Raw genomic sequence first — 21,344 nt, 5'->3', positions numbered from 1 at the left:
CGGTTAGGAGGTTGAGTTGGTCGCTGCCGTGCAAGGTGGTGCCAGGGCCACTGCTGAAGATCTGCTGGAGCAGGCGAGGAGTGGGGATGTCCCTTCTGCCAGAGCAGCAGCATCGCCTCATCGTGCTCTAGGTTGGGTCTCTCACTCTGTGTGGTGGTGGTGAAAAGCAGTGTCGGGGTGTGTGTATGTTTTTTTTATTTTTATAAATGTCTCCGCCCCCAAAATCCTTTGTGTCAAGACTTGAACTGGTTACTGGTTTCCCAGTGCTGAAGCCTTTAAGCCATGCTATTCTGCTCTGTGTTTGCCAAGCACTTTTGCATGGTGAGTTTCTAAACTGCAAGCCAAAGTACTTAGTAAATGAAATTATTGATCCATAAGTTTACATGAGGAGCTCGTGAGAAGGAATGCTCATGTCAGAGGTTTTAAACATACGCTCTCCGTCAGGCACCAGTTGCAGAAGAGTTGATGTTTGTTTACTGAGCCTTTGTCATAATAATAACTTTAACTTCTTCAGTCTGAGGTTGGTTGTTGGTGAACTGAAATAGTTGCCCTAACTTCCATCAATGGTTGTGAGATACATTTTTTGCTAGGCTTTGGTACATGCAGGTGGAAAGTACCTTCTGGCCTTGAAACTACAGTGTTCCAAATTAACTGGAAAACTGTACAGGTACACGAACTGTGGAGGAAGCTGTCTTACTGGAATTCACCCTTAGTACATGGAAGAAGGTAAAATATGAGGGAGGAAACAAAAACCCAACCAAACAAAAAAACTCCCCACAAACTCAAAAATAACCCTGCAAAAATCTGCAAAATAATATTGGGAGCTGCAAGGGCAAGACTGATCTGCCCCTTACTGAAAGTGTTGTGCATGTGTTTACATGTTTAAAGGTGTTTGGGAAAAATCCCTCTCTCTAACAACTATAACTTAATAATGAATAAACAATTTACTTTTCAAACTGGTATGAAATGGGGCTTCTGTAGCTTTTTCCTCTGGCTGCAGCTTGTCTCTTGGCTCTGTCTCTAGGGTTCACGTAACCGTGTGGTGGGTGGATCAGTTCAGGGAGCAAATCTGTTTTAGAAACTGGCTGCTGGCTTGGGCATGTGGACTAGCAAACGCGCGTGCTGGTGCAGGGGGAGCTGGCAGCCTGCACCCCAGGGACTGCAGCCAGGTCACTGTAGATCTGATGAAGTTTTCATGACTGCTTTAAGTTTCCTTTACTGCCTTGCCTGCTCAGCATGGACCTGTTCCTTCCTAGCTATTTAATGTATCATCATTAAGATAAGTTAAAAGTGAGATTGTATGAAGCTTACATATGTATTCTTATCCCTATAATTATCTCTAAAACACAGAGAGAGTAGCTTTGTAACTTTATTAATGCCTCAACTTCTTAGACTTCAATAGATGATTGCGTTTAGAGAAATAATGCTTTGTTCCGAGGCTTTTAAAGTCAAACCACTGAGCTGGAGTGAGTAACTGGCTGGGCACCTGGGAGCAGGTTGCTAAAATGCTAAACAAGCTTTTGACAGTAATTCCTGCTGTAAGTGCAGAGAGCCTTTTCTTCAGGTGATTATTTGTGCTGTTCAGTGACCAAGTACTTCAAAGGTGGGAACTTTTTTTGAGTTTTAAAAGCAGAAAAGCTTGTCTTGGGCCACCCTCTGGGTAATAACCACTTCTGCAGCTGGGAAAGAGTTTCTGGGCCTTATCAGTTCAGTAGCTGGTGGTATTTGTTTATAAGAAGCATTTGGAGATGAGGGAGACATTAAAACTTCTAATGGTGTGAACTTAGCTTGGCACATCTTGAAGGTCTTCTTTCATTGACTGAAGAAAGTATTTTAAAATGCTGTTTTCCTACACTTTATGCCAAGCTGAAGGCAGATGTAAATTAAGTGTAAAATCTAAGAAACTAGTGAGTAACACATCTCTTGCTTGCTAGAGTGTGTTGTAACAGATTAAATAAAAATAAGTCTTGTTAAGCCAAAATAATTGCTTATGTGTCTCTGTATCTTGCTGCTAACTTGGCGTTAGTGTTAAGAGCTTCATTGATCAGGTAGGTGGAATCAGCTCCTCAAAAGAGGCAATGCTAAAGATGTGAAATAACTTCATTTCTCCTTTTAAATCAACAATTCAAGTTTCTTCTCTCTTAAGCTTTGAGAGACCTCAAAGCCAGCAGTCATCCTGCTGTAGTTAATGCCAGCAGGGGCTGGTGCCAAACCAGGGACGGCTCCTGGAAGGCATTGCAGCTATTAGAGCCTCGGCCAGTCACCATCATAATGACCATCTTGAAGCGGCCTCAGATCATCTAGGAAAGCAGCACCGCCTGGTAACTGCAAATGCTCTTATCTGCCTGAAGAAGCTGGCTGCCTGTCTCCCTGGGGAAACATCCCGGTCTCCACTGGCTCCCGAAACCCCACAGTGTGGTCCGAAGACCTTAAGTCAACACGCAGCTGTGCAGGGTCCTGTGCTCGGCCACGCTCCCCTTCTTGGTCTTCACCAGGGATGCTGCTGAGCCACATCTCCAACTGTTGTCGGCTTTTCTCTGCAAAGGCACGTGGTCGTCCTCTTCCTCTGCAACCCCTAAGCAAGGCCAATGCACAGAACAAAAACTTTCATCCACTGCGAGTCTGTGGGCTCGGGTTTTCCCAGGGTGGAGGGAAAGGGCAGCCCTGGCAAAGTGCCCCAGGGAGCGAAAGGCCCCGTGGGATCTGCATCCTTCAGAGGAGAAACAGCCGTGGGTTCTTGCTCTGCACTTTCAAAATGCAGATGTTTAGAAGCTGAGCTACTTCGCTCATGTTCATCCTTCACAGAAAGCTGGGAGAGACTCAGAGTTGCTGTTTCTCTGAGGAAAAGGCTATTTGTGTGCCCAAGCTGTCCTTGTCCTTTCTTGATGCATTGTGCATTCAATAATTAAAAAACCCTTTCCCGAACAGGAAAAGGCGGCGGATAGAGAAACGAGATGAAGTTACCTTAAAACCACCCGTACCTCAATCACAAAAGCTGCGATGGGAAATCTTAGTACCGCTTGTGAGGATGGCAACGTCTGCCAGCGAGCCCTGCTCCTGCTGTGGTGCAAAATGCCCTGTTTGCAGGGATTCCGGGAAGCCCTCCGGCACTCGCCCAACGGCTGGCACAGGGCAGCGGCCGGAGCCCCGGCGTGCAGCCATCCATCCCTGCCATCCGTCTGCAGTGCCATCAGCCGCGTCCCCGGGGGAGCAGTGGCCGTCCTCTGGTTTACAGCCGTAAGAAATCTCCTGTGCGCAAAAGGCTGCTTTTGAAGCTGAAGTTTTCCTTCGTGACTGCGCAATCGGGTCCGGTTCCCATTGCCGGATCTGAGGAATGCCGGGCGCTTTCGGGGGAGGGATGAAAGCTGTTGAGCTTGTTGAGGACCACTCTCCAAAATAGCATCTGCCCTGGAAAAGACTGTCCCTGCTCCCAGACAGGACGGGGGGGCCACACCGGCTCCTGGAGCTGCCTCTCCTTCCCCCCTGCAGAGCAGCACCGCGCCATCCACTGATGGGGTTGCTGGTAGCGAGTGTGCAAATCCCCTTTCTTCGGCAAGTTAGGCGGTCGTCTCCGTTCCCTGCACATCAGGTTCACTTTAAAAATTCATTCCTGCTTTGCTTTAGTCATTGCTTGTTGGCACATCTTGCTGCTGCACTTTCATGGGCAGAATACCTCAGAGAAGGGTGGGAGGTTGTGCTGTGAGCTTGGAGGGGATTTCTCTTTTTTTTTTTTTTCTTTGTATTTTATTTATTTTTTGGGCTGGTCTGCTGCCATGGGTCTGGGCCATTTGCATTTGGCAAGCTTCAGTGTTCTTAACAGGGAACATCAGTCCTTCTCTCTGAGCTGCTTTGCAGCACGACCTTCTACGTGCCAAGAAATAATTTGCTGGTATCCGTCCCTAGCTGGAGCAGGGACCTGGAGGCTGCTCGCTCCCTGACTGCCACAGGCTTCAGGAGCCCCCAGAGCTGCACTCTTGGCTCTCCTGCCTCAGTTTTACCTTGTGCAAAAGTAAACCTGAAATTGCTTAATATTGAATTGACATCTAGGAATGCAGTGTCCCTGGGGAGTACAAACTGACGGTTGCACTATGTTGGATGTTAGATAATGATGCCTCTGTTTATCAGGTGGTGTAACAGTATGGAGGGGCCTTTACAAATTTTCAGTCTAAAATCCCTGTTTTCTTCTCTTCTTATATTTACTGGACTTAAAATGTTAGTAAGTGAGAATAACTTCTGGTTTCTTTGGAGTTGCAAAGCAGTTGTGTACAGTTGTATGCCTAAGCGCTGCAGACTGAATTCATCCAATTTTGGTCTCTTTGGTAGGTTTTGTAATTTCAGATTGCTGGTGAAGCATGGAAGTGTAATGCAAATAATTCTAGCATTTCTTCTATTTGCTTGCATATGCTTCTTTCCAGACAGCTGTATTAGTATGCAGCTGGCACAGAGCCATCTTCTGAAACAACTCCTCTATTTTTAGACTATTGTAATGTGAGTGAAGATATCCTCTGCTAATATCACACTATAAAGTGAATCCCGGAAAAGATCTCGGGCACCAAATGTCTGGCAGTAAAACGCCAACGTGAAAAAATATATTGGCGGTGCTTGGAACGTGACAGGTACCGGGGAGTCCCTCGCTGTAGAGGGGGGTGACGGCTCTGACCTACTGCGAAGCATCTCATAGCCCTGCAAATGGAGAGTTGCCAAGAAAGCTCAAGGCTGGGAACCCCAGCAAGACCGTGTCTTCTCGTTGGTCATCCCTGGAATGCATAATAATCTAAACAAACCTGTCTTATTTCTGTAGGGTTTTTAATATAACCCTATGGTACTGGTGAGGTTGTCACTCGACGCTCGAGCTGCTAATACCAGAGGGGATTTACCAGGCTCCAAATTATCTAGGCGTTATCTACAAGATCTGTGAAGGCAAGGTTAATCTGGAGCATGCCATGAAGAGATGCTCTGACATGGTCCTTGCGAGATGAAGTTTCCTGGCATGGGTAATTTCATCTCTTGGTACTGAATAAGACAGAAATCTCTACCTACTTATTTCTACCTTTTATTGTTGGGAAATTCTGGAGAATCTTGATTAACATGTGCAGAGGAGCTGAGTAATTGCTTTCCTCGAACATGTTAGCATCTGGGAAGCTGAGTACAGGTTTGCAGTAGCTTTTTCTCTTCCTTCCTTGCATGTATTCTTTCTCTTCTGCTATGGCTCAGCTTTGAATAATTAAAATACTCTGCTCTCTCTCAGCACTTCCAGAAGTAAAAACTGGCTCGACTGTCAGTCTCTTGCCTCCTGTTCACTCCTCCCATCTGCTGTTTTGATGGTAAATAATGCTGCTTTGAAACACCTTTCTTTTATCCTGAAGCCAAGCGTGGTGGAACATCAGCTACTGCTTCTCTTCCCCCTTCCCCTCATGCACGTATGCCTGCACAGGCACGTAGCCTGCCCTTAGTATTCAGAGGACTTCAAGAGCATTAGTGCCGTGCACGAAAAGGCCCCCCCCCCCCAATTGTCTATTCATCATCTGACATTTTGGTATTAATGTGAATAAGTCATGAATCTTCTTAAAATTCAGTTCTTTGCCAAACAGTGTGTCACTGTCCTTATTTGTTCCTCTCAGACGATGGAGACTGCTAACAAAAGGCTGAGAGTGGACTGGCATAGGACTATCAGTCTGCTGTTCTGAAATACATATCTATATATATGTGTGTGCATGTGTATGTATAGAGACATATTTATGTATTTTATGTTGACAGGCTTGAAAGGTCTTTGTACAAAACTCTTTTCTAATGGGAGGTATTACCCCGATGCAGAGACTGCTGGAAATACAGAGGGAGATTCTAATCCACTGGTCTGGAAAAGCACACACTAGTATATCTCCTGCCTTCTGGTTTTCATACTCGATGGCAGCAGCAACATTTGGATTGCAAAGATGAAATAATGAAAGCTGTTTTTGTTGGATTTAATCCCAAGCATTCCAGTTGGTTTTATGGCTTCTGAAATGAAGTTTGTAGTTCTTTTTAGCCGGGCCAAGTTTAACCTTATGATCCCATTTATCTGTTTTGCTGGTCTTCTAAATAGCGGATCTGAGATGGCAAATTCATGTTTCATGGAAACCTAACTAATGGCTGCTGCGGAAAGGAACTTGATATCAATCTGGATGGTATAGATCACATGTGCAAAAAAAATGCTCAGAAAAATCTTGATGCATCCACATCAGATGCATAACAGAGCCACCTCCAAACCCTGTATAAATAGCAAGTCTAAACCACAGATACCATCCACGCCCCTTCCCATCATTTTGGATGAGTATGCCACCACATATTCCCAACAAAAATATAACTGAAAAAGATGACAAACATACGGGGGGCACAGCGCTTGAAAGACTCATGCTTACTTGTAGACATGAAACAGCCTCCCTTCAGAATTATGAAGACCAGATTTTTTTCGGAGCTGAACTTCAAAGCTCATCAAGTATTGATGTGTCTTTGCAGCCCGTTCCCGGTGTGGGCTGCTGCTGAGAGAGCAGGCAGCCCTGTTTTCATACAGAGGGCTCCTGGTGAAAAGCGATGGGCGTTGACATCGTGTACGCCTTCCGCATCCTTACAGGACGGAGCACGTACAGTGTCCGCCTATACAGTGACGCAGCCCCGATGGAATGTGTGCGTGTGTCAGCTTAGATCTGCAGGGGCATTTCTGAGCTCGGGAGCGTGCCACAGCGCGCTGCCAGGGAGCTTGCAAGCGTGAGCTGTTTGCAGCAAGAGCGCAGTGCTTTGACACTGGCACAAGTGGTTCTGTAGCCATCTTCCAATGCTTCTCCAGGGCGGATGGTTCTGTAGCCATCTTCCAATGCTTCTCCACGGTGGATGGTTCTGTAGCCATCTTGCAACACTTCTCCATGGCAGATGGTTCTGTAGCCATCTTCCAGTGCTTTTCCAGCAGCTGTGGCTCTCAGAGTTTGGTGATCTATGAAAAGAGGCGAGGTTGTAGCATGCACAGGCTCATTTCAGAATGTGTCCCTCTTTCAGAGCCTTCCCTTGGATCTGTGCCTGGTAAATAGCAGGATTTTACATCTGGTAGAGCTGGTACAGACTTGCCTCGGGTTTTCAAAGCATGTTTATGTGTTGCTGCTTGGCAGACTTCAACTGTAACTCTCATTTTCATGAACATGCTCAGTTGTGGCACCTAAATAAGTCTGTTCCAGCCCCATTTCCTTCTTGCAGCGATGACCTCTTGGCAGCATCAAGAGCATATTTAAAAGCAGTTACACCCCATACTCTTACTATGATATTGTCCAGGGGAGGACAAGCTGACTGTTTCCACGCAAATTTGATGTGGTGACTTTACCTGGACATATAAACTCTGTGTGTGTTTACTGATGTGCAAGTTGGTGCATCTGTAAAGGCAGAAACAAGTCAGTGCTGGTGTGGGGCATGGGCATGGAGGGGAGGGCTTCAAAAGGCTTATGTGGAATGACTTAAGCTAAACAACACATATAGAAAACATCAACTCCATCATGTGTGGTCGTTTCTGAGTTTTTTTCCAGCAAGGCCAGCATAGCTAAACTTCAATTTTTTAATTTTCTTTTTAAAGGACCCTTGTGTAGTGTTTTCTTATTACTCTGGGAACCCTGGCTTATCTTTGAAGAGCAGAGGATCCTAGTTCTGGGCAATTTTGAAGCAATTTGTACTTTTGGTGATGCGTTTTGACTTTTCCTAGCAGTGCCTTTCCCTGCTTCCTCCCTTCCCGTCCCACCCAAAGGCCTCTGTGACCCTTTTTCTTTCATTTAACATCTCTCGGGTAGAATACATCTTTGTTAAGGGGTGTATTCTAGACCTTTTTATTCAATATGTTGGGCTTCAGTGTTTATGGATGGTGAACCTACAGCCGTGAGAAACCTAAGGTTACATTGATAGATGACTTCTGCTATCATGCCTAAATGAACGAAATGCACCATTAGTTGCATGATTTCTCCTTTATACAGTTCATCTAACTATACACAGTTGTATACTTCAACTTTTTTGTGGTTTTCTGTAACTAAACACTATTTCAATGTTGATTTAAAGCAAATCCTATGATGCAATATAGTTGTTTCCTGAAGCAGAAACACCCTTTGCACACCCTTGTATTACCTGCAGAAGGTCTACGTAGAAGCCTGTCTTATTGTCCCTCCGCCAACCCGCGGTGAAGGGGCTGCTGGATTGCTTCTTGGCTTACTGTCTGTCTCTGCAGCTGTCTAGGTTCCAGTTTTATACACAAGTTATTGTTTCTAATGCTATATGAATAAATAATGCTCTTCACCCACAACTGTAACATAAACTGTAAGTCATGGTATGTTAGAAAGATATCAGACCTTTATGACCAGTAAAAATTCTTTCTTTTTTAGTAGAGAGGAGATAAATGTTTTGAAAAAGGTAATTTGATCTGTATTGTTTGGAATGCAAAAATTTCCATTTCCCTCTGTAGCTGTGTGCCTCTCAGAGGTCCTTTCAGTGTCTAGATGCTCTCCCACCCTTCTGATGTTCTGTACCATTCCTCTCTAACAAGCCTGATGTCTCCTTACTCTTGCAGAAGAAAACGCAGAAATTACCCTGGATGTGTCACTAGCATATCGCGATGACGCGTTTGATGATTGGGAAGAAATAGCACATGCAATAGAGATCAGGAAGCTGAAATGCACCTTTGGCTCACCAAAAGTAAGGTGTTTTGTTGACACTGGAGGTGGGGAGGTGTGGGGGGAATTGTCCTCTTGCTTTCCTTCGTGGTACTTCCTAGAAGCTCCAGATTGAACAACTCAGTTCAATCATAACTTTAAAACGCGTCAGGTTTCTCTTGGCTCAAACTCTTTGAAAACCTGATGAGCTCCACATGCAGTTGGTTCTGTTTGGTGATACAAGAGAAGGGGATGAAGTCGGAGGTAGAGTTAAAACTGTAAGGCAGAAAAGGTGTGAGGTGTTGCAGAGCTGTTGTCTAGAACTCACATGCTTTGAGATTTGTATACCCCAAACCATCCTAGAGAACTTGGACCTTTCCATCTTGTGCTTCTGTGATGGACAAAACCTTGTTCTTCAGGAGTGGCAAGGAAATAGCCCACCAGGGACACTGCAGCATTCAAAGGACCTGGAAAGGTGGGGCAAGAGTTTCTTAAAATAACTTCTTAATGCCTCAAGCTACAAAGCTTAGAAGCAGAGAGCACAGCTAGCAGTTGAGAAGAGACCATCTTGTTTAACTAAAGATATTTCTTTTTGTGCTGCAAACTGTAATTCATGTGCTTCAATTAATCTGGTGTCTCTTTACCATACCATGTTTTTCAGCTCTGTGTCTGGTTCTCCTGTTTCACAGTCCCTTTCAGTAATCCACTTATGTCTCCAGTAACACCTGTACCCTTCCATACAGCCACATATATGCAGTAAATACATATGCGGTGCTGAGGGCACTATTGCTGGTAAAACAGGACTTAAGAAACTCCACATAAAGACACATGTGAAGGGGTTGCATATTTTGTTTTGGCTCAAGTTGTGCTTGCTGAGGGAGGAAGCTTGGATCCCAAAGTAGTATTTCCTCTGGAAAGGCTCCCTTGACTTTAAGTGCATGTAAGAACCTGAGAACATGAACCTGCTTGAGTTCAAACACTATTGACTCAATGACCCAAAACAGTTAGAAACTTGAGCAAAAATGTCCCCAAACCTCTGATGTTCTCCAGACTTGCACAGACTCTCCCCAGACGAAGGTTGGAATTAGCAAACAGGCTCTCAGTGCTAGCAATGGCCCCAGCGTTAGGGATTTTGCAGACCCTCACCGTGGAGGGTGTGCTGGTCTCTCCAAGGCTGACCGCCGTCTTGCTGCTCTGTGCCCTTTTGCTAGACCCTGGAGTCCGAAGGCCGTCACTACGACTGTGACTTCCTTCCCTTCATGGAGATCGGCAGTGTGGCCCACAAATACTACCTCATCAACATCCGTCTCCCTGTGAACGAGAGGAAAGGCATTAACGTGGGCATTGGCGAAATCAAGGATATCCGCCTCGTGGTAAGTGTCTGTCTTGCTTCTCTCCATGACGTCTGCCCAGGGGCTGCTGCAGCTCCTTTCTTGTTCTCCTCTTGGATCCTACTCTTCATCACGCGTAGCTCCTACCTGCGAATGTGACTTTCCTCCTTCCTGAGGGATGCCTCCTTTGGGTGCTCTCTTCCGAGGAGCCCATCCCAAGCCTCGAGCAGTGCCACCCTCCTGCACTGCCCTGTGACCACCTCCAGAGCCGTGCTCTTCTCTCGGCTCCGAGAGCTCTGTCCTCTCCTCCCCACTGCAGTCCGGCTCAGGTGCAGACTCTTCCACCTGATTAAGCCCTGCCTTAGCCTTAGGAGATAAGAAGGAACAGAAAAGTAGGGTTCAAGGGGGGACCTGGTCTGTCTTGGAGTTGGCCATCGCCATGCAGATGTCTGGGACCACTGTCAGCTATCCCTGCTCCTGCCCTCCCTTGAGGCTTGGTGGCCATGGGTGCTCCCAGCTGGAAAACCTCCCACCACTGTCGCTCTCAGCAGAAGCAGTGAGCCAGCCGGCTGTGGTGGCTGCAGACGGTGGTGGGAGGGCGTGCGTCTGGAGAAACGCATTCATTTGGCCGATGCTTTTCCACCAGTGGTGACTTAGCTTCATGAGTATCTTGTTACTTGTCTGAGAGCAATTCTGCCAGCTTTTTGCACACTGTGTCAGAGTGCCCCTCTCTCAGCTGCTCTCCACCTCACAGTGGAAGCTCTGTGTGTTGATATTTGTTTTCAGGACTTTTGAAGCCTGCTCAGATGGCCTGGGTGCTTAGTAGGCACCTGCTCCCTTTCCTGTGTTGGAGAAACTGCATTTTTCAAAGAGTACTTACATCTACCTGTGCTTACACGTACTGCTACGTATCTGCCTCTCCTGTCAGCTCCTGTAAGGAGAAGCACGGCGTAATGTTGTTAAACCCTGTACAGCTGTTGCATTCCACCTTGGTTTTCCTTAGGGCATCCATCAAAACGGAGGCTTTACGAAAGTGTGGTTTGCCATGAAGACCTTCCTCACCCCCAGCATTTTAATTATCATGATCTGGTACTGGAGACGGATCACGCTGATGACACGCGCTCCTGTCCTGCTGGAGAAGTGAGTAGGGGCTCACGTGCTGGGTAAGGTGACCCTCAAGCAAGAGGACCCTGACCGAGGTGGTCGCTGCTCCCAGGCAGAGCCTGTGTTTGGGGAGACAGGGATGGTGTCTTCTCTGTCCCCTCCCTCCACCCAGGCACCCTGGGAGCAGGAGACCCCCATAGCTTCTCTTTTTCTCATTAAACCCACAGAGAATGAGTAGCTGTATTTGCCCACCCCAGAGGGTTTGCTGGCAGGAGGTGACACCCCACCGCTACTGCCCAAACAATGTTGGATTTTCTTCTGTTGCTCTTCGTGCACAGCTTTGGCTTCTGGGCTTTGTGTCCTTGCCTTGCAAACTGGAAAGAGATGGTGTTTCTGTCTTGCCAGGGTCATCTTTGCTCTGGGAATTTCCATGACGTTCATTAACATCCCCGTGGAGTGGTTTTCCATTGGATTTGACTGGACTTGGATGTTGCTCTTTGGAGACATTCGACAAGGCATTTTCTATGCCATGCTCCTGTCCTTTTGGATCATCTTCTGTGGAGAGCACATGATGGTGGGTACAACACTGAAGAGAAGGTTGTGTCCAGCCCCACTTGCAGAGATACCTGGCAACTCCCTTGTGGAGAGTTGGAAACAATGCTGTGGGGACCCACACCTAGTGAGAGGACTTCAGGCTAACTTGCTTCTCCTTTTTCTCCTTCTCCCACCTCTTGACCCACTGATTAGGACCAGAACGAGCGGAATCGTCTCTCGGGGTACTGGAAGCAGGTTGGACCCATAGCCGTTGGCTCCTTCTGCCTTTTCATCTTCGACATGTGTGAGAGGTAGGTGCAGCGCTGCTCTCCAGCCCGTGCATGCTGCTCCTGGGGCAAGCCTTCCCCGAGCAGCGAGCAGAGGCTCCTGGCCACCTCCCGCAGCAGAGACCAGCAGTATAAGCCCCGTGGCTGGAAGCACTGCCCCATCTCATGAAGCGAGGAGAAGCTCCTGTGAGTGCACTGAGGCATGCTGGCATTTCCCAGCAGCGTATCTTGTCCCGTAGGGTCGTAAAGAAATGCTTCCCACCTCGTCTCCTTCTCACCCCCATGGGAAAGCAGCATGGCTGGCTCTTTCCAGGCTGCGGAGCAGATGTGGGGCTCTCTGAGCTCGTTGGCAGCTTTGTGTTTTCTCTCCTCTTTGCAGGGGAGTGCAGCTGAAGAACCCCTTCTACAGCATCTGGACCACCGAAGTTGGCACAGAGCTGGCTGTATCCTTCCACCCAGCTCAGGGCAGGCTCGGTCTGTGTCGGTAGGAGAGGGAGGTGTTTCCCTTCTGCCAGATACCTGTGGGTTGCAGGGGAAACCCTCCTCCTTTTGGCAGGCTGGGGCTGTGGAGGGTTGCTCAGGCTCTGTGGGAGATGCTGGTGGTGTTTGGAAGAAGCAGTTCTGGCAGGTTTGGTGCTGGGTACCGGTGTGGATTGGTTCTGTGCTCGGGGAAGTCACTGGAGAACTGAACCTCTCCTCAAGATGTCTGAGATTTGGGGGAAAGCATGGGGGATTTAGGCCCTGGGTGTCATCACAATAAGCCCAGGGCCCGTACTGCTCCAGCAGCACCCGCTCTGCTTTCCCCCCGACCCCAGCTGCGATGGCATCTGCTCCAGGGCCCTCTGTTTGCTGTGATTCCTCGGGCACACGTTGCCGAGGCATTTCCATGAACTGCCCTTTCAGGTCCCGCTGGAAGGGCTTGCTTTCACTGCCATTAATTTGGATTACTGGGCTGAGATAAGCCGATGCGATTAGTCCCCCTTCCGCAGCATCCAGCCCTCTTGCAGGAGCCTCTCTGAAGATCACACTGGTTGGTGATGGCTTCCCAAATCTCCTCTGCAGATTTCGAACGGGCGGGTGTTTCGGCGGGTTATCCCTCCCTGCTGCCGTGCCAAGCACTGGGGGACATCCAAGCCCGTGCTCCCCACTCACTTGTGAGCAGGCTGCCTTCCCGAGTGAATGCTGCCTGCTGGAAGTTTAGTTATGATCTTTGGGATGATATTAAAATAAGTGAATTGCCTGTTTGCTATTATTTCTGTTTAGCTCATACCGTTTTCTCTTAACCTGCACTGCTCAGATGGCCTTTATTATAGTTGCCGGAATCTGCTTGTGTCTCTATTTTCTCTTCCTGTGTTTTATGGTCTTTCAAGTGTTCAGAAACATTAGTGGAAAGCAGTCAAGCCTCCCAGCGATGAGCAAGGCTCGCCGCCTTCATTACGAGGTAATGCCCCTCCTTGTTCCACAGATTCTTTATTTTTAAAATGCATTTTTGACCTTAAAGTCTACACTGAGAACTTCTCTACCCATATAGTCCTGAAGTGGAAGGTCTGATCTTTATTGGCTTTCTTGCGTTGCTCAAATCCCCTAACTGCCTTTTTGTTTGACTGTTGTGAAGTTTCTTCTTTATTTGGGTCTTTAGTCCTGATGAAGTATTTTAAACTCTCAGGAGGGTATGTAAGCTAGCTCTCCTTTCTTATGAGTAGTTGCCATCTCCCAGCTTACTGAATAGTGTTAGAAGATGGATGAAAATTGCCCAAATTACCATTTAAATTACTGTGGGGTGTAAGCCCATCAGCTCCCCATACCTCTGTTTCTCCTCCTCTAATATTAATTATTGTGTTTAATGAAAAGTGTTGCGAAGACCACCCTGTTTTTCCATGGTATGAATTCAGATTTTTGGGGTTGTGTTTTCCTAACCAAGTTGCAGAAGGGAAACTGTCCCACTAGGATCAAAATGCGACACGTTCAGCACATTATCCCCATTTTTTGTATGCTATTTCTGTCCTAGCTGTCTTTAGCTGCTGCAAAACACGAGGAGCTCACTTCAAGTGCTTAAGCTGAGAGCGCCTGTTGTTTCCATGGGCGTGTAAATATTTATCACCAGTGTTGTTCTGTTAAATGATGGTCACTTCTGATTTAAACAAGTCCGTTATCACCCATCAGGAATTCACATTAAAAAAATAGAAAACTGGACTTGAGAGAATTTGAAGAAGATATTGAACTTTTTTTTTCCATCTTTCCCTTGAGCAAGAGGCACAGGACTTCAGCTCGTATTGTAGAGCTGCAGCCGTGCTCTACGTACAAACATCTGGCAAGCATGAATCTGATCTGGAAGAGTTAAATTAATAGTCATTTGTTGTTGCAATGTGGCATAGTAATTACGCAGACACTGACATTTCCACCGAAACTCCAGAAACAGGTTAAAAAAAACAACACACGCACAAAAACAAAACCAAAAGAATTTGTAAGTAAAAATGTAAAACTAGTGAAAGCAAGTATGGTATGCAGTCAGATTCCCAACCAAGTGATCCTGAGCCTTAGTTTGTCTTATAATCTACATTCTTCTGTAATAGCCAGCATAGTTTTGACAAGCGTTGAGAATCGCTGCAGTTTCCTCCCAGACAGACCGTGGAGGTGAGGATTAGTCTGGTAGAGTACCCACACTGTAGAAACACCAACTCGTCTTGCTAAGCCATGCAAGCTCTCCACAAACGTTTGTTTTACAAAAGCTATGAGCTATCAGGCTGGCTCCTAGCGAAACCCATGGCTTACACTGACCTGCCTCCTTTTCCATGTTAACTCTTGGTAAATCAGTCACAAAAGCAAGTGTAATGGAAAGCCGGAGCTGCCCAGACATGCACACCCCACTCGGAGCATCCGGCAGGAATGCAGACGTGTGGGGAGCGGAGAATATGGGCTGTCGTGAACACGGCACAGAGGAGTGGGTGGAGGTTGTTTTGCTTTGGGGTTTCGTGGGTTGGACCCTTTTTTTTCTTTGCCTTTTTTTTTTTTTTTGTACTTGTGTCTTGTATATGCTAAAAACAAAAATGGGTTTTGTGGATTCTGTTAATGTGACCAGTGACATTTCTCTCTAAGCAGGGGCTGATTTTTAGGTTCAAGTTCCTGATGCTCATTACCCTGGCTTGTGCAGCGATGACAGTCATCTTCTTCATCGTGAGCCAGGTGAGTGACGAAATTCAGCTCTGTCTGAGAACGTCAGCCTCCGATTCCCTAGCCGCTAACAACATCAGCTCACTTGCTGTTCAGATGAGGCATGCCTGTTATAAGCAGATTTGGTAATAAGTTGCTTTTTAAGAAGTTGTTTTCATTTATTTGAAGCACTGCCATCAAATTGGTCAGGCTGAAGCCATCACAAAGGCCTTTGGCTCACGGTAAGGTTTGGGGCTGTGCTGTTTGAAATATCAGCCAACATGGGTTAGTCATTTCTGAGAACTCGGCAAGAGGAAAAATGTTCTGTTCACATTGAAAGAATCTGGTGGCTTTGTATGCCTACAGAGAAATAACAGAATTCAATCTTCCCTGGGTTGACTTTGTAACCCTGCTGTTTCCAACAGTATCGATACCTATTTATTCTGAGCTACAATGCAATCTCTCTGTACAAATGAGCTTTTATCGCTACTTAAATGTACTTTGATGGTTTACTCCAAGTGACTTTTAAGATTGCGTCTGTTTCAAAGATGTCGTATATGGTTGTTCCTAAGCATAGGCAGCCTGAAGCTTCAGGAGAGCTGTGGGTACAGCCTCACAAGTCCAGAACTACAGAATTACAGGTGCAGGAGCCATTTTGTCCTCACTGCACCACTCATGCTTTGGGGTATGTGGTGCATCCCAATGCAAAATACAGCAGCAGATGATTTTGCTCTTAAAAATCTGTCTGACTGAAGCAGTGGTTCGAGAAATGTCACTTGGCAATTTGTTTCTTCGTTGAGTGCTGATGACCGAAACTGTCACTGCGTAGGGGCATAATGCAAACAATCTTGTCCAGCTACTCTTTTCAAGCTAGTTTAGCTTTTGTCTTTCCCCCTTAGGTCTTTTTCTTTAATGGAAAGCCAACATTTCAGTGTGAACGGTCTGCGTATCTTCAAGTAGTATTAATATTGATGATTCAAGTAATATTAATATTGATGTTATTTTCGTAAATCTTGACAAATCTCCACGTGTCCAAGGCGGATGCTGTCAGCCTAGGCCCCTCTCGTAAGACAGAAGCAGCAAGCAGGCATTCAGCACATTAGCTCTTCGCATTATTCATGCTGGTTTTCCTTCTATAAAAGGTCTATTTATAGAAGTCTAATGTTTTCAGATCTAACTAGTTGTCTCCTAGGTACTGCCCTTCATGTGGCAATCTTCGCTGCACACATCAGTTACGGCAGGGATATATTGCAGGATGTGAGAGATTTTGTCACGTTTAAGAATGATAAATCAAAGTTAAAGAAATCCCGATGGAATCATTTTGTAAGGACCATTTTTTTCCTGCAGGTTGAGGCTAAAGAGGAGAATCCTAGCCTGACATCTGCGTCACTGAATCTGTTATACTCCATTTACTCGATCCTGTTGAATTGACGCTGTTCTTATTGATTTACTCCAAGTTAGTGCTTTAGGGGGTCAGTTCTGTATTTTTACAGAATTTGGTCTTACTGACCGGCCCATGCGTGTCTGCTTTCTCCCCGGCAGGTGACCGAAGGCCACTGGAAGTGGGGGGACATAACGATACAAGTGAACAGCGCCTTCTTCACTGGCATCTACGGGATGTGGAACCTCTATGTCTTCGCCCTGATGTTCCTGTACGCGCCATCGCACAAGAATTACGGTGAAGACCAGTCGAATGGTAAATGCCTCTAAATGATCTGAAGGCTGTCATGGGAAGAAAGCCGTATAAAGTGGGTGATACCTTTTGTGCAGGTTTTTTTGGCCAAAGTGCATGTTCAGCACCTTGAAATGTTATGCAAACGATAGTTTGGTTTTCCTAGCAGACATTTTAATTAATGACTAGGTTAGACAGGTTTGAGTATTTAGCCAAGGCTGTCTAAAACCTTCTAGATGTTTTTTGTACTTTTTAGCAGTGCTCAGTTGTAATTGTGTAGCTCAAATGGAGGGATGAGGAGAGGAGAAAATAGAAATCTGGGCAAGTGGAGAATGGCAGTGCTGTTGGATTCCTTTATCAGTAGTCTTCAGTAGCACAGAAATCGTCATTGCTGATACAGTTGTATTTAAATAACTGTAAATAAAAAATGTTTATAGAAACGTTGCATAGTCCATAGGTCAGGTAGCTCCTGAAAGCCTGGAGGGAATAAAACAGATCTTTTGCTTTCAAATTGTCAAATATTTTATTGTGAGACCGGGCTAACGAAATAACTTTGTTTCTCAGGAGACCTGGGAGTAAACAGTGGGGAAGAGCTTCAGCTCACCACCACCATCACCCACGTGGATGGGCCCACGGAGGTTTATAAGCTGGCTCGCAAGGAGGCTCAGGAGTAATGCTGGGATGGCCTCAGCTGGGACCCAGACCGGGGTGGAGAGCAGAGGACAACACAATGCCCTCCGGCAGCAGACCTCTCTCGCCTAACTTGCTTCTCGAGCACCCCGTACCTAGTGTATTTTCACAGAGCAGTGACACCGAGCAGAACATTTGTAAACTCTTTAATATGGTGTAGTTATTTCTGGGGGGAGGGATATGTATATTGTGTTACACTCAAGCACGTAAAAACCTGCTAGAAAAGCATTAAGGTTGCAAAGTCGCACGTTCAGAAGTTAGAAAGGGGCAGAGCTGACATTGGGCAGTTTTTATTTGGCTACTGTGTGCCTGTGCATAAAGGTGGTGCGGGGAGCTCAGTCGGGGAGCACGTATTCAGTACTTTGAGTTTTCTTTTGGTGTGCAACTTTTAAACAAGGTGTTGGGGGGGGAGGAACTAAAGCCTCATTGTAAAAACATTTAATTCTACCATCTATAATTGTATTGAACCTTGTTTGAGGTCTTTAGTACAGCCCTGCACCTCTGCAGCAAACCTTTGTCACTTGAGTGAAACACAGCTGGGGGAGGGCGTAGACTGTTTCTAATATATAAGATTTTAGTAGAAGCAGCAATATGCTTTCTCGGTAGGTTTTACAGCTGTTTGTTAAATGTAGGGGAATGTAAAAACTGGATGTCTGAGCTGACTTGCAGGAGAAAGGAGTGCTCCTCTCCCGAGTTCCCAAAGGTCCCACAGCCAACTCCTGCCTGTTCTCAGCCCCTTGGGCTTCCCTTACTTTGGTTGTCCTCCTCCATCTTAGCTTTTTGTTACGGCTCATTCATTTTTATGCTGCTTACGTGCTATGGGGAGAAGAGAAAGGCCATGGGAGGGACGGTGCGTTCTCGGTTCCCGTGCCTGTGAGCTAGGCGGAGGATGCCGGGCAATCCCACTCCTCCTTGCACTACCAGGATGGAGCACGCTTGGCAGAGATGGATTCTTCCAGGGATTATCGGACTTGAAAAAAATCCGCTTGTCATGCACTAATGTGGGTATTTGCTTTTCAGAGCAAAAGCAGATGATGAGGTCGCTCCCCCCCACGCTGCGCCTGGGCAGGTCTGGCTGTGAGACTGTTGGCAGTACGAGGGGAGTGGGAACTGATCTGGGGTGGAGGCATAAACTGGACTGTGCTGGGGACCAGTTAAGAGAAGTGTTAATGGTGTGCGCAGGAAGAAGCATGGCCAGAAGGGTCTGTGCTGCTCAGAGCACACCTTCTTCCAGAGCCTGGAGGATCTGGGGGGCCTACCTGGCACTAGTAAATGTCTGTGTTAACTGCTAGTAACACAGAACTGAACCTCCCCACCCCAGTTTTGTCCCTAAAAAATAAGAATCTGCTACTGCTGTCTGATCAGAGCTTAGGGAGAGAGGGGAAGCTTCCAACGCTGCTGACAGGCAGTCATTGTGGGTACTGGTAGAAACACTGTCCTGGAAAAGGCGACACATTGTCCTTGGATTCTTAAAACTTCTGAAATGACACATCAATTGTTAGACTATTAAGACTGCGGAATGAAAGTATAATTGGGCAGTACCAGAAGTGAGATCACCTATGAAACATTAATCCATCTCTAGCCAATGTATGCATTACGACTTGCGATTAAAGCCCGTTGCGTGCTGGCTTTACTGTCGCGCGCTGGTTTGTCCGTGAGGCTGGGGCTCTGGGCAGGAGTTGAGGCTGTGCAGCTAGGGCTCTGGTTTGCACCAGGAGGTGTTGGTTCATCACAATTCCCACCCCAGCAATCAGCTCATACTCAGTGATGCCCATCCCTGGCTGCCCCAGGCTCCCCTGCTCACCCACCCCACTGTTTGCATGGGGCTGCAGCTCCCGGGGGGGCTGCTCCGTTCAGCTCTAACCATCCCTGTCACCGTTTCAAGCATGTTAGTAACCAAATACAGCACCAACTTTCCTTGCCTTTTGCTTTCTCTTCCCTGTGTTTCTTGAGACAAGTCAATACTTTAGCTGAGGTGACGCATTCAGATAATTCCTCCTTATTTTCCCAGTCCACCAGGGAACAGGGCCAGAAGGCTAGCGACTGCCCCTCGGCCACGTGCGGGGCCGGCCAGGCACCCCGTCTCCTCACCAGTCTTCCCCCAGAAGGGATTTCTCACGGGGACCTGCTGGCTGTGCCAAACAAATCGCACCAGGCAGTGCTGGGCTCTTGTGATCCCCTAAGAGTGGCACGCTGTAAAGTAGCATTTAAAATACCATTTATTAGAGCTCAACACTATGAAGAAAGAGAGGGTAGCATAGATAATCCTGCATCCTTTTGGTTCCTGGGAACCCCAGGTTACGCTCCATCAAACGGCTCTCCGATCAGGGTGCGGCACACCAGGCAGAGCCCATCTGCAGAACAGCTGCTCTGTTTTTGTTAATTGGAGCTACTATAGGATTTTCTTAAAAGAAAGGAATTCTGTTCATTGTTCTGTTTGCCTCACTGGGGTCCCCAGCTTGCCCTGCCCTGGCAGCGTCTCAGCCGGGACACAGGGCCAGAGCCGAAGAATGCTGAATGCATCGCTCCGGATAAAGTCCCTCGCGTGCTGCTATGTCTGAGTGTGTGAAGTCACTGTAGCACAGAAAAAGTGCTGAACACTACTTAAGGAGGTAGCTTTGGGTGATTTTGGATACTTGAACTGGAACACTAATAATTTTTTATAAGTTTGAGGAGGTTTTTTTTAAAGTGGAATGACAGTGCTCCTGTACTGAAAGGAAATGTGGTTTAAAAGAAAAAAAAATTTAAAAGGAGGGGGCACACTTATTGTATGTGGAATAAGTGCTGGGACCGCACCTTCAACATTGATGGAAAAATGTAACTGGTAAGCAATTTACATAAGAAAAATAAGTTCTAGGAGGTCCAAGCAATGTTCCTACTTGCAGTAGTTGTTCATTTACAAAGTGAATTAAATTAACGCACATCATTGTAACTCCGGCATATTCCTGGCCGAGTGCTCGACTTTGCAACTTTAACATCCTTTTTATGTTGGGTTCTTACGTGATATTTATGTTGTTCCGATAGATGTGTCCATGGTTTCTTTTACAGCTTAGTATAGCATTGCATTTTGTAAAGGCTCCTTACAAATGGGGAATTGCAGCTTTAAAACCAAATTGTGTGTCAAACACTAACAATTTGTTTACGGGGCGCGTGTATGTGTGCGTGCGTGTGTGTTTGGTTTTTTATTTCTTAATTCCTAAGCCCTACTCATATGTCTCAGAAATAGTCCCTGGGTCTTATTAAAATATATCCTTTTTTGTTTAGGTTGAGTTCAGTTTTTACAGAATGCTTTAAGCAACCTGGAAAACATGTAGTTTTGTTAATTTAAATAAAATATACAATATTGTGGATTTGTCGTCAGCCTGGTTCACTGACTGAGAAATCATAGCTCTTCTGCTGTCATCTTGTTTGCTTTTATTTAGTCTTTTACTTCAGGCAGTTGCAAGTCGCACAACGTTGCTGGGGCAAACAGTTGACTCACTTGGACAATTTTCTCCCACATCTCTCTCCAAATGCTTCGCGGTGCAGCAACGCGGTGCTTCGATGCTAATGGCTTTTTGACCTTTAAAACCTTTGCTTTAGGACCAATTGTTAGCAGAGCCGTTTCTGCCTTGTCTCTGGAGCGTGGGTTGCAGCTCCTGCCACAGTTACAGCTGCCCTCGCCCATGGGACCGGGGTGTTGAGACCCCCCCAGGCAGCTGAAGTCTGCTCCCACTGCAGGGCACGACCCTTGGGTTTTCCTTTAGGGTCTGTCCCTTGGACCTGCTTGTCCCTGTTTGCCAGCCCCGGAGTTGTCACAGCTTTGCTGTGAACTTTGCATGTCGGCTGTCATCCTGCTGCGATGTCAGTTTGGGTGTCCTGCATCAGTTTGGGTGTCCTGCATCTGCTGCCGTATTTGAAGGCGCTGCCTCCCACTGCTCTC

General features: G+C 46.6%; 1 protein-coding gene across 5 annotated transcripts in view; it reads left to right on the top strand.

Moving 5' to 3' along the window:
- The window catches only part of WLS (Wnt ligand secretion mediator), a 63,403-nt gene extending 42,633 nt beyond the window's left edge, over positions 1–20,770 (top strand). For all 5 annotated transcript variants that reach the window (XM_075037354.1, XM_075037353.1, XM_075037350.1 and 2 more), the window contains 10 exons: positions 8,573–8,697; positions 9,866–10,027; positions 10,989–11,125; positions 11,495–11,663; positions 11,837–11,934; positions 12,290–12,353; positions 13,208–13,351; positions 15,010–15,093; positions 16,603–16,756; positions 17,297–20,770. In XM_075037354.1, coding sequence (XP_074893455.1) covers positions 8,573–8,697; positions 9,866–10,027; positions 10,989–11,125; positions 11,495–11,663; positions 11,837–11,934; positions 12,290–12,353; positions 13,208–13,351; positions 15,010–15,093; positions 16,603–16,756; positions 17,297–17,406 — 1,247 coding nt within the window. In that variant the 3' untranslated portion in view covers positions 17,407–20,770. The remainder of the gene's footprint in view (positions 1–8,572; positions 8,698–9,865; positions 10,028–10,988; positions 11,126–11,494; positions 11,664–11,836; positions 11,935–12,289; positions 12,354–13,207; positions 13,352–15,009; positions 15,094–16,602; positions 16,757–17,296) is intronic.
- The last annotated feature ends 574 nt before the right edge of the window (positions 20,771–21,344 follow it).

Source organism: Buteo buteo, chromosome 10 (genome assembly GCF_964188355.1).
Source record: "Buteo buteo chromosome 10, bButBut1.hap1.1, whole genome shotgun sequence".
Taxonomy (NCBI): Eukaryota; Metazoa; Chordata; class Aves; order Accipitriformes; family Accipitridae; genus Buteo; species Buteo buteo.
Note: the sequence above shows the minus strand (reverse complement) of the source record. Positions and strands in the feature narration are given on the sequence as shown.